A 12,772-nucleotide genomic window follows, 5' to 3' on the forward strand; every position below is an offset into this window, starting at 1 on the left:
ATTATATTCTCACCGGGGGAGAAAGAATTATGGTTTTACGTTTGACTGTAGATTACTCGGTTGGGAATACAAACTCATGTGTTTTATACTGTTTTGTGAGTATATTTTTCAATTCTACTGGGATCGGGGGAAATTTACCTCTGGAAAAATACACACCGGAGGTTAAATCGATTTCCGGCAATTCCAGATGAATTTTTTATGGGAAATTTTCATTCGGAGTCATTTCATTCTCTCGATGGACATAGAATTATCCAGTGCTCGTGGGGAAAGTTTCAATTTTTATCTGAGATAAAATATAATGAAAATTGGTTCACAACTCGTAATTTTCGAATTCAGATCGAATTTTAAAAATGGAAAAATTTCTAGGAATTTTCCTTTCGAATGAAAATAATTCTTTTCGACATTTCATGTCGGATCCAAAATTTAAATTGATAAATATTGAATATATTTTACCCCTCGAGAATGAATTCAATATCAAATGGATTTTTCTCCTGGCGTCAGATAAAAATTTAGACGTAAGGATCACTTAACTCCGGGTCTCCAGTCACTCCATTGAAATCAAAAAATTGAAAAAAATGTTAATCGACCGGAAGCATTAAAGGAGGTGTGTTCCTATATTTTTTTTTCTATTTTTTGTTCCCTTACGACGCTAATGAAGCTAGGGAGACAGGTCCCGGCGCCGTGAAGTCAATTTTTTCCCTCATCCAACCTGATGTACCTTTTTTTCGGTCAATTCCATCCAGAGGTTGCCTCATCCGGGAGAACAGACAGAAAAGACAGAGGGAGGAGTGGAGGAAGAACGGGGAACTACAGACACTGATTACATCTCGCGCCACAGCGATTGCCTCGTTTCGCTCACGAAAATGTCATTAGGATTTCATTAATTCAAAACCGCCGCAAGCAAACCCCAAGACCATACTCTTTTCCTCCGAGATACGCTTGTGCAACGAGTTGCTTCTGTGTGTAATTTCAGGATTTTTATTTCGGTTTGTCCCGGTGGGTGACCCGTGAGTTCAAAAAACCCCAACTGGGTCAGGTTGGCCAACCCAATAAACGCGACTGAATTCCGGAATTTTTACTCGTTGCGGAATCATCGACCATTTTTTTTTTATTACCATTTTGCTATTTTTTTGGAGGGGCGCTCACATCTTGTTCTCCGCAGATGATGGAACCGGCGCTGTGGTACCTCCTTCGTGAGACTGCCGATTTCGGGGTTATGTTCAATCCCGGTGAGGGAGCCTAGGGGAAACTCTGGGTATGTTAGACCGCTGGCCACACCCTGAAATTCAAAATTACGTTATGTTTCACACGGAAATGACGAATAATTTTTTTTGAAAAATTTTTCAAACGATTTAACTCAAGGGATTTGACTTTGAATGATCCGAGCTTTATCATCTTACGTTCTGACATGCATTTTTGGATTAGATTTTCAGAACTTACGTGAGTAATCCAGGATTGGGATCGGCTTGATACCACGAGTACTGGGGCATGTATCCGGCGTGATGGGGTGGCGGGGGTGGCGGAGGCGGATGATGTCCAGGCGTATGGGGATGATGGTGGGTGTGTGGGGGTGCGTGTGCATGGGGATGGTGTTTCATTTCACCGGTCCATGATGGCGCTGGTGGGCTCTCGTTGTGCTGGGGTGACATATCACTGCCAGGGGTCGAGCTCCCTGGTGTATTTTCACCCCCGCCACCCCCTATTCCACCCAGGTAACCCGTCGTCGGGCTGCCCGATACCGAACTACCACCGCCTGCAACAAAAATAAACACGAAAAATCGATCAGACAATCTGCCTCTTCATTCTGTCCACTTATTTGCCTGGAGAGAGGCCAAACTATTTTTCTGTTTCATGCCAATCGAATTTTACATTCCGGGTAAAAAAAAAATTTCCAGAAATGTTTTGAAAATTTGGAAAAAATATTCCGGTAACAATTTTTTTTTTACCCGGGATATTATTCCCTTATTTTTCAGTCAATGATTTTTTTACACCATTTTTTTTTGTGATAAAAAATTTCTTGGGGTTGGAGAAAGTTGTTGGTGATTTGAATGGGACTTACCGCCCTGCATAAGACCCCCGGGTTGTCCAGGCTGAGGCGATGGGCCACCGGCCAAAAGACTCCCGTGTTGTCCACCACCACCTCCACCCTGCTGTGCTGCTTTCATCATCTTCTTGTACTTACTCCTTCTGTTTTGAAACCAGATCTTCACCTGAATCAAATCAAGAATAAAAGAATCCATTAATTCACCAGTCCATCCAAAATTACTTCACACCCTCAAGCAATAAATTATTATAATTATTATAAAAACTCAATCGATCAAACCGTCATTTTTCGATAATAAAAAATGGATTTCTAGCTTTCCAAAAATTACATTAAGTGAAAATTTAATTACAGATTTCCAATTTTTCCAGTACTATCCACTGGATGTAGATTAATTAAAAATTCACAGTGGAGGATGAATAATGCGGGTAATCCGGCAATTAATTAAAAGAATTAATCGTACAAATGTTCGTACGTAACACGCGTCTCCCACGGCAGTAAATATCGATAAAAGTCAGGTTGCACCGGACACTCTTTGAAATAGCATTAACCTAGGGAGTTGGATGTTTAATGTACGAAAATATAAGGGCAAGAGGGCCCTTTGTCGGATGCCAGGGACCGTGCAACATCTCGCTTTTTCAAACAAGAGCAATTAGAAGGAGATTTATTCGCACCGGCACGCAGCGCGTGGATTCCCTCTCTTTACTCGATCCCAGTTTGTATAAGAGTAAAACGGATAGTTTGAAACAATGCCGCGCTGGTCCTTATTTCTCTCTCCACCATTTTTCTTTTTCATTTATTTTTCATCATGCCTCATTCTTCTTCAGGAACATATCTTAGGACCAGAGTTTTAATGAACTCGTTTTGACGTCCTTTCCGCGGGCCATCCAGCTCCACCTTCTACCATATACCTCTGAAGACGACTCGGTTAATTAAAGTTACCAACCGACTGACTGACACGCGGCCAGAACCGAATTATGCATTTTTTTTTTTCTAAAATAATCCCCTCGTGTTTTCGCGGGGATTTATTCCGCGGAATCGATATTATTTTCAATGAAATTCGTCACTGGACATGCAAATGTCCTTTACACTTTACTCTACTTTCCCCATCACCCTTGAGTTCATAAAACACACATTGTCTATACAATGCAGGAGCGATGTAGCAATGCCTCAACAGTTTGACCCGAACAAGTGTACGAAGGTATGATTCGCCCCGAGGCTATAACCGGCCTTTTGTCGATATTCAGTCTCTGCATACGTCAACCCGACGATGGAATAGATAATATTTTGCCTTGATAACTTGTAGCTTCTATTTTTTCATCCCTGAAAAAAAATGCGACAAATCGCAAGTGTTTTTTTTTTTTTCTGTGCACCTGCAATCGAGGAAGCACCGGAGAAAATTAATGCAAATATCCGTGAAAAGTTAGAGCGGTTAGACGGAATATTCGTGTATTAAAAATACACCAGCCGTATCTTCGTGGCCTCCAGGGTATACCGTATGCCGCAGTCCCTCGGTTTTATATACTGCAGACTGATTTTATATACACGGTTTCAAGCTGTCGTTTTGTCTTGGCGACGTGCACGACGAGGAAGCACAATATTTTTCTGGTGGAATTAAGGAACTTCCGGGTAATGGGAGTTTTTTGTTCACTTCACTAAATCTCTTTTTGTTTACCGGAGTGAACTTTTGAGAAGATGCAATTATCAAAAGATATCCAGAAATTCATCCGCCCTGATTTGCGAATTTTTACCAATCCACTGTATATCGAATTTGAATTGAAAATTTGAAAAAATTTGAATATTTATATTTTAAATGTTAAATTTATCCTGGTAGAATAAAATTTGTAATGATCGAGAAAAAATAATGCACAATTACTGTAAATAATCTGCACGTATCGTGATAATTCGTGGGTAGACACTCACCCGTGATCACAATAATTACTCGATTAAAGTACCAAGGTGAGATTAAGTAATTTTCGATCGTAGATAACACAATTTTAATCCACTGAGAAAGTCTCAACGAAAAGCTGACAGGGAATAAAGTATCAGCGCCGATGTGTGAATCAACGCGGACATGTGTATTTACAACTCCATGACGTATCTAATGACTGTAATAACAGAACTTGATAATAAGGTAATTTACATCTTTGTGGAGGGGCACGAGCCAGTGATTTTGTCCGGTCGCGTGAAAAACCGCAAACATTTCATTCACTCCGACCATCAACAAGTGACAAGAACAATTTCCTCACATTTAAATCAATCGTTCAAGAAAAATATTGGAAATGAGAAATATATGAAATATATCTGGATATTTTAGAGATCTCATCTCGAAAATTATTTCCCAAACAAATAAATGAATCAATATAAATTGATGTGAGGGGGGCATGTCCCTCGTGGCCCCCCACGATCTAATCTGTTATGGAGAATAAGCAATCACAGTATCACCCAGTGAGATCCATCTCGTAAAACCATCCGTCATTTGACTGATGACGGGGTAAAGGAGAAATCAAAATGGAGGGTAGTCAACCCTCGGATAAAACCCCCGCCGTGTGTTTTGACGTATTGAAAGGACCGAATTAGCCGAAAGTAAAACAGACAAGTGACACTAAAAGTCTCACTCGATTTTTTTTTTATTGTTCAAAGTATTTTGTCTTTTTTCATCACTCGTTATGTCAGCATTCCCTTCTTCCTTTTTTCCCCTGCATGAGTGAATTCATAATGCCCTCTACCTCGGCTTCCTGCGTAGCATCAGTGATGCGCAGTGCCTTCAGCGATCCAAACTGTCCGACTATTCTCATTCACTTTAATTTTATTCCAATTTTTTGTTCATGTCGTCTTCATTCCCAGCGAAAATTTTGCGAATGCACTTACGGTGAATATTTATTTCCATAACCTTGAGATACCAGAGGATTCAAACGAGTGTTGAGGATACTTGTGAGCCAACGAAGCGCGCTTCCATGATGATACAACAAAGAAATAAAAAAAAAACGTTATAGAATAATGAAAAATAAGATTCAGAAAATGTGATTGTAACGCGACAGAGATAAAGCATGAGCGTCCTGGTAAATGTTTTTGTTTACATAATCATGAGTCATTGTCGGATATTCTGGTTCCGATGAGCGCAATGACATTGAAAATTGCGCCGAGGAGATCGGCGCAATATTTCAAAAATTTCGTCATTTATACAGTGAAAGGCAATTAAAAAAAAAAAAAAAACGACACTTGCCTCATCGAAATCGTATCATTTGGTTAGGAGTTATTGAAGATTAACGATCCACATCGAGGTAATGAATATGTTAAATTTCCCATGTAAAAAATGTCTGTGGAAAAAATCCGTAATATTTGGAATGAATGTACCCAGGCATGAAGGAAATTCAACAAAAAAACCTAAATTGAAACCTAAAAAACCGTAAATCACATGATTTACCGATTACGCTCACGTAAAGTAACGCAATGTGTCACCGTGTCGTCCCATTGACTCGAACAATGGCACACGCGCAGCCGCACATAACCTCTCTCGTCATTCCTTTATCAGAATTTTTTCTCTTTTGTATCCGTCATAGTATTCGTTACTTTCGTACATATTCATAACGCAAGTTGTTGCGTAACCCCACACATCTCCGTTCCTGTTTTCCTCGTTATGTTGACTACAGCGGTTGTCATCTCTCACCGAACTCCAACGAGAGCTTCATTAAAACCCGATGAAACGAAATCAGATGCAGAGCTGAAGTCATAAATCTCCGAGATTTTCCTCATATTCCCGATAAAATGGTGGGCAAAAAAAAACTCGCGAGAAAGAGTATTCCGAGAGTAAAAAGGATCTGAAATTAAATAACGGTAAAAGGATTGGCATTGGTGTCCCCTCGTTAATCCCCTCTTCGTTTGAACGCGTAACCCTCAATCATTTCCCCATTTTCCTTCCCCCAATTTACGTGTGTCGCGTGTCCTAATTACCCTCTCTAACTAATTATTGATGTGTACAGAAGCAACCTTTCCCATGACGTTCCAAGAATATTCCTATTCATTCAAATATTATTATTCTCTCCCCCTTTTTTCACTATTTTTAAATTATTCTAAAAAGAATTTCCCAAAGAGGGAATTCCCCTAAAGCGTCAATAGCTCAGGCAGCTGAGCGCCGGGCTAGAACTCAGGCGATTCAGGTTCAAATCCCGGCTGGGAGAATTTTTTTCAGCTGAAAATTCTGACTCTGATTTGATGAACTCCTGGAATTCACACATTCAGCCTTTCCCATGACGTTCCAACCTTCGTCTCTCGATTATGACTTGTTCAGGCTCTCGCTCAGCAATCTCAGTTCTCGCAAGAGTAAAGAGAGAGGATAAAAAAATGATGGAATATACTCCCGTTTCGTAGGTGGATACCTTCGTCACGCTTTGCGAGCGTCATCATCGTGGTTTACCGAAGAGTCGTGGTGGACATCGTGGACGAGGAGAGGAGAGGCTAGGGATGTGGCTCTTCTGGGTATCCATGAGGGGGTGGAGGAGGTCGTGAGACAGATAGTCGAGTAAATGAGAGAGAGAATGGGGGAGTCCCATCATTGAAGAGGACGAAGGGGGACAAGGAGAATGTCGTGCCGTGCTCATCGAGGTGTAGTTCCTCGTCCCCTGGATGGCCGTTCCTCCAGCATGGTCAGCGTCCCACTAAGCCAACGCTCGCATTTCGCTAAATTACCCGGCTGCTCGGGCTTTTCCATTTTTATTTCATTTTATTTTTCAGCTCAGAGAAAATTCCCCGGAGGCGAAACGACCAAATGCCTTCACTGTTTTTTCGACTACGCCGAGATAAACATAGGAAAATCTACCGTGACGTTCAGTAATTTTGTTCTATATCTGCGATTACTGAATTTTTACAACCTCTGCGGAATTTCCCACCAAAATTTTTGTAGCTGAAAATTATTACCGAATTTTAATTAAAATAACGATTCGAAATATTGAAAAAATTATCAATTCTGAATAATTCTAATTGGTGTCAGTCTGATGAGAATTATTATTACATCTTCTAGCGTTGTACTCAACGCCTAAAATTGATTCGCTGAGTTTGCAACAAAAAGATTGATGCACCATTGCGCTTGCCTATCTCGTTACCATCAGTGAGTACGTAATGCAGCTTAACACAAGGGAAAACAGTGTACATACATTGTCACGCCACTGGTTCATTCACGCTAATAAGGCGTGAACTTTTGAAGTGGATGGGGTCATGTGGAAATCAACTTGTTATGTGGGTTAAGGTTCTTTAACTCCGATTTCGGTTCAAATGGATCTAGACAGCGGAAAATTAGGCATTCCAATAGAAATCGCTCACCCTTTCCGCGAGCGAGGACAAATAATTTATAAAATCGGTATTTATGAAATCGACAAAAAGGAGAAGTCGGATACTTTAGGAATACTGATATTTTTGGAGAGTTCTTTCTTTTCGGTCTTTGTCTTCATCGCGTTTTGGCTGATGAATTGAACGGCGACGACGCGGAGAGAATATAAACACTCGTTGGTTCTCAGCTACTTGCAGGATAAAAAAAAAACGAGAAGACAGATATATCGCGATGCATCACATGTCCGTCAAGGGAAAAGACTGAGAGGGAGGGCGAGGCGCGGGATCGGTCACCGGAACGGACGTTCCTTCCTTTCCTCCTGATGGCTGCTCGACGAATTTACGTCACGGTCCTGTAATCTCCGTCGTGGGACGCCAAAACGTTTTTTTTTTAAATATCGGAATTCTACAGAGACCGACAAGCAATGTTATTCCCCCAAATTTCCAAAATATCGTTTAAATGCTTGTTTAAAAATTCAGGACTCGCAAAAAAAAAACAAAAAAAAAAAATAATTTGAAAATTCTGTTGTTGGCATGAGAAAGTTTGGAGTGTCTGTTATTGTCGACGTTCGTGGAAATAGATGTTTTAGAAATTAGCGTCAAGTCAATTTTCCGCTTTTACTGGAGATTTTTCGCGTCGTTCTCGCGAAAAATGTCTCCACGGTGATGAGAATCGATCCACTGGGGGCCGCGGCAATGCCTTATTCACGAGGGAGACACGCGAGTCAGGCCTAGAAGACCGCAAAGATAGTTACGGGAGCGTGCACATCCCCCTGTGGCCCGCAAAAAACCTTATCCGCGACTCGCATCTTCCCTCATTTTTTTTTTCCCCGAACATCGCGGTACATCTATATACGTTCGCGCCACGCGAGAAAACTCCCGTTTCGTGCTGTTTACACCCAACTGCACTTGGGGGTTTGTGTCGTCCTGCTTCGCGATGCGTGTGCATAGCGTACTTAGTTTTCTTGAATTTTTTTTTCTGTCATTTTTAATGTTAGTTTTTGCACTGAAACCCGACGGGTTTTATACGAGCCGCTCCCAGCTGGAACATAACCTCACCAACAATGTTAGAAGAACAAAAAATTGGAATTCCACAGGGAGAGAAATTTACGAGAGAATTTCTAGTGGCGCACGGGAAACGGAAATTTTCTCCCGTTTACTGCATTTTTACCGGGTAACGAAAAAAAATTCCCGAGCTAGCACCAGATATCTCGCCCATCGACAGATGGCGCCATGTTTCATTAATTGCAATGGCGTTAATTGCAATGACCGATTTGTCAACAGCAAAGTACACAATCCCATGTCGGCATTAACATCGTATTTAGACAACTAAAAACGGCGTCGTAGTTAGGCACGGTGCTCACAAGAGTCGTGATAAGATCTACCTTCTTCGCGTTACATAATTTCACCTTGCCACTAAACACGAAACAATGGCCTCACGTGAGACAGACAAGTACACACACAAGTCAACAATAGCTATTTGAAAAAAGGCATCGGCATGAGAGTATTTAGTTTGTACAGTGGATTTGATAGTGTTGGTGGGTGGTGAGGTGCCAGTGAGATAGAGACCAGCGATTCACATGCCGATAAAACACCAAGTTGGAAGCTACATCCAGGATACAATCCACTGGTGGCACACCCGCTGACAAATAGCCTTTTTTACATTATCTGTTACCCACATAAACTGAAAAACCACGGGAAATCGAGCAGATAACACGCATTTGCCACTCACCTAAATACTTTCACGCCTCCAACGAGATTGTCCAGGTTAATCACGATCATCCGATTAAATGTGTATCATTTCAGTCTCGAGTTATTTCACTTTTAATTGGACGAAGCACTCGTGTATTCCAAGAATTTTTTAATATTTTTTTTACCGATCAGTTATGGAATTCCATTATCGTTTTTCCTGCATCTGGTGGAATTCAATCGCTAGGTGATTTTTTTAAAGGTTTTTTTTTTTAATCCTAACATCCATGCCTAGTGGATTGTGGCATTCTTCCACTGGTCGATCAATCTCTTTGGGACTACGTCATCGTGGAAATATCCGCATGTTGTGGTAAATCGGTTTGTTGCGTGAGTGGAGACAGCGGAGATGCGCGTGTTCTTTTAGATATAGTTATAATTATTTAAAAAGTCGATAGACTGGAAAATTTTAGAATTCCTTCTGAAATTTTTCACCAGTTCAATATCACGAATATATATTTTTTTAATGAACAATGAATAAGATTTGTTTACTGGTCATAATAAAATTGTTTGAATCCCTGAATTGTCGCGTCATTGTTCAGTTTTTCTCCATCTTTCCCATCCATCTGAGCTTGACAAATTTAAATGCCTCCCTATTTCCATAATTTCCTCCTCTAGAACATAATCGAGGGTGAAAGGGAATATAAATCAGCCAGGTTCTTTAATTTATTATCGAAGCGGTAAAAAGGTCCGTTGGACGCTCCGGGTGAAACAGTTTAATAGGACGAATTACGCTAATAAAAGGTAACAACGTCAGTCGTTTTCACGGTAGAATAACAATGGGGCAACATGTATCTACACACATGGTCTCTGGGTTACGGTTGCTGTTTCGTGGGTTATTTCCCCCATTTGAATATTTCCCTAATGCCGGGGGACCCCAGGTACGTAAAAGTTTATTTGCTGGACACATGCGCGCGCTTTTTCGTACACGCATCAACGCCCTCTGACTCGCTCGACGTATGTCGTCTCCAGAGAAAATTATTATTTATGTATATTATTAATATGAGTTAAATTAATTTGAAATTTTCTCTGCTGAAATTGAAATTCAATCGTAGAATAGGCGGGTACTTTAAAAATTTTGAAAAATTCTTAGGATGAATTCCGCGATTCTCAGGATGAATTCCGCGATGAATTTATCCCTGGAGAATTCAAGGGCGCCATCATTACGTGGTACAGTCGATTCGAGTGCCATCATCGTATCGATTACGGCTGGAGAATCGGCTGATTGGCCAGGAGCTCGAAAGCTGTGTTGGATTTCTCTCTCTCTTTTTTTTTTCTCGGTCAATTTCACCGTGACACTGGGGCGGACGGCGTTCTCCGGCCAATCCGGAGCACCAAAAATGAATAAAAAAAAAATGGGGATTACAGAGTGGGAGAGAGAATATGAAATAAAACGTGGCACAAGGCGCGACCAATAAATCGAGAGAGCGCGCGCGCATATGCGAGACAAGAAGTCGATGGGGCTCTCGAATCCTGTCACGTCACTCCTGAAATTCTCGATATAAACGCCAACGCGCAGGCGCTCTTTATGGGGATTCCCCTGTGAACCCAGTAACCAGACCAAAAGGGTAGGGACAATTTTTTCCGGATTATTTTCCATCATGATGACCAAGACTTCAAATGATCAAATCCTGCCACTCTGGCATATAGACGTAACTCCCTCGAATCACCAGAAATTAGAAGAAAACAACCTCTTCAGGGTTCCCAACATCTGGTCAAAACAGGGGAATCAGTGTTGCCCCTTGGAAAAAAAAATTCGAATCAAAGCAAAAGCGCGAGATCGGCAAAAAAAGGCGAGCAACAAAAAAAGAAGAGGGTAGAAATACCTCGAATGAGTCGGTTGGTGTAGAAGACAGGCGGAAGGAGCGATGAAAGAAAACACAACGAGGAGCGAAGTGTACAAGTGAGCGCAAGGTGATGTGTTCCCGCGGCAAAGCAAAACAAAGAAGTAAAAACACCGAAGAAGGTAGAATAAACTGGACGGTTAAAAAAAAAACTAAAAATACTGAGGCATTTGAATTCGAGTATGATGCCTCTACCGGTGGAAATGGGTTTTACGACAGCCAACGGAGGAAAATATCAAGTGGGTTTCTAAGACGTTACACTGTTTTACTATCTTTCGCGTAAGAGCAGCGGCTGTTCGATACCGGTTGCTCTGACAGTTGCCATGGAAATTCACGGCTTCTCGTCTTTATAGCCTCACGTATCCTGAGTTATGGGGAAAATTTTATGGTTCGAGCGTCTATAACCTTCTCAGCGATGTTCCTTGGTGCTGGGTAATGCCGATATCCACCTCAAAACTCCGAAAGTCCGGAGTAATCCAACGTGTCGGTGAAATCGGTGTGAAACTTTCACGAGGGGAGGATTCGTACGCTCAATATTTCACATGAAAATACGAATACTGTGAGAAATCCAATAAAAATTATCCAAAAATATTGATAAATTTATTTTCACTCCTTATTTTTTACAATAGAATTATCCTTTTTGGTGCCTCAATAAATACTCGATAAACCCTAACCGATTTATCGAAATTTATATTTTTTTTGTCATTCTCCAAAAAGGGAATTTCAAATTTGACGAATGCTCCCATTCCGAATCAAAAGGACTCATCACGTTTTTTTGAAAAAAATTCTCAAATGCTGATTCTCGGGGCGACTGATGTCTAGAGTGAAAAGGGAAATAGAAAAAAAATTGTTGTGGTAACATTATTTCCGTAATTGCAGCTCCAATCAACGTCGGGTGAGACATTACTGTTATTATTCAAGTAACACTGACAGTTATGCATGTACAATTATTCTTAATCTGTCGGGTTGAATGTTTGGGAAATGAGATAGTTTGTTGATTTAGTAGAAATTGATGGGAGCCTAGAATGATCATTTCGTCCATTAAACAATCTTTCGCGTAATGTATTTTAATTATCACTTTAATTATCACTCGGTCATTTAAAATACCGCAGATCGGCGCAAATAAAATTTTATTCGATTATCTTCAGTTCGAATTGACAGAGAAAAAAAATGCCAAATAGTTATTATAAATAAAACCGAACTGCCAATCAAGCGCAACTCAACCGGAATATTTTTATTCCCACTAACTACTGTTTAGATAATATTTAAGATTTTAATCCTTGAGGTTATGGTACTGGTTAAAACCATGAATATTGATTCTTCCTTTTTTTTTTTTTCATACTGACGTGATTGAACGAGTATGAGTAACGCAGTCGATCTCTCGTATTATTTATCCATCATCATCTATGACTGGCATGGAAATAAAATAGCTGAGGGGGATAAAAAATAAAGGGGGAGGGAAAAACTTGGTATTGATGCATAAAACGTACGTATTTACGAAGCCTGTTTTCACGGATGTGAACACCCGGTATGCAACCTGCGGGAGGAAGGCGAAATAACGTGGCCTCAACATCGGACGCCATTTATTTATTTTACCTTCTCACATGTAACGCAAACGGGATGGATGGAAACGTGTTTATGGTCAGTGTGGATTATGGTCAGATCGGTATCTCAAGAAGGAATTACCCTTCCGACATTTCACCATTCCACCAAAAAAAAAAGTCTTTCGTTTTGAGAAATTTACTTTTTCACTTTCTTCGCATTCTCTCCGAATTTTTTAATCTCAAGCACTTCTCGACATTTAGCATTCAATTAG

At 40.6% G+C, this 12,772-nt stretch overlaps 1 protein-coding gene across 5 annotated transcripts in view; it reads right to left on the reverse strand.

Annotated features, from left to right (window-relative positions):
- Positions 1–442: 442 nt before the first annotated feature.
- Positions 443–12,772, reverse strand: part of Dll (Distal-less) — a 36,691-nt gene continuing 24,361 nt past the window's right edge. For 4 of the 5 annotated variants that reach the window (XM_011311915.1, XM_011311912.1, XM_011311914.1 and 1 more), the window contains exons 3-5: positions 2,060–2,210; positions 1,441–1,753; positions 443–1,279 (exon numbers count right to left, since the gene is read on the reverse strand). In XM_011311915.1, coding sequence (XP_011310217.1) covers positions 1,261–1,279; positions 1,441–1,753; positions 2,060–2,210 — 483 coding nt within the window. In that variant the 3' untranslated portion in view covers positions 443–1,260. Of the gene's footprint in view, positions 1,280–1,436; positions 1,754–2,059; positions 2,211–12,772 lie in introns of those variants that run through there. The other variant, XM_011311913.1, reaches the window with a different exon arrangement.

This window comes from Fopius arisanus, unplaced genomic scaffold, assembly GCF_000806365.1.
Source record: "Fopius arisanus strain USDA-PBARC FA_bdor unplaced genomic scaffold, ASM80636v1 scaffold00094, whole genome shotgun sequence".
Lineage (NCBI taxonomy): Eukaryota > Metazoa > Arthropoda > Insecta > Hymenoptera > Braconidae > Fopius > Fopius arisanus.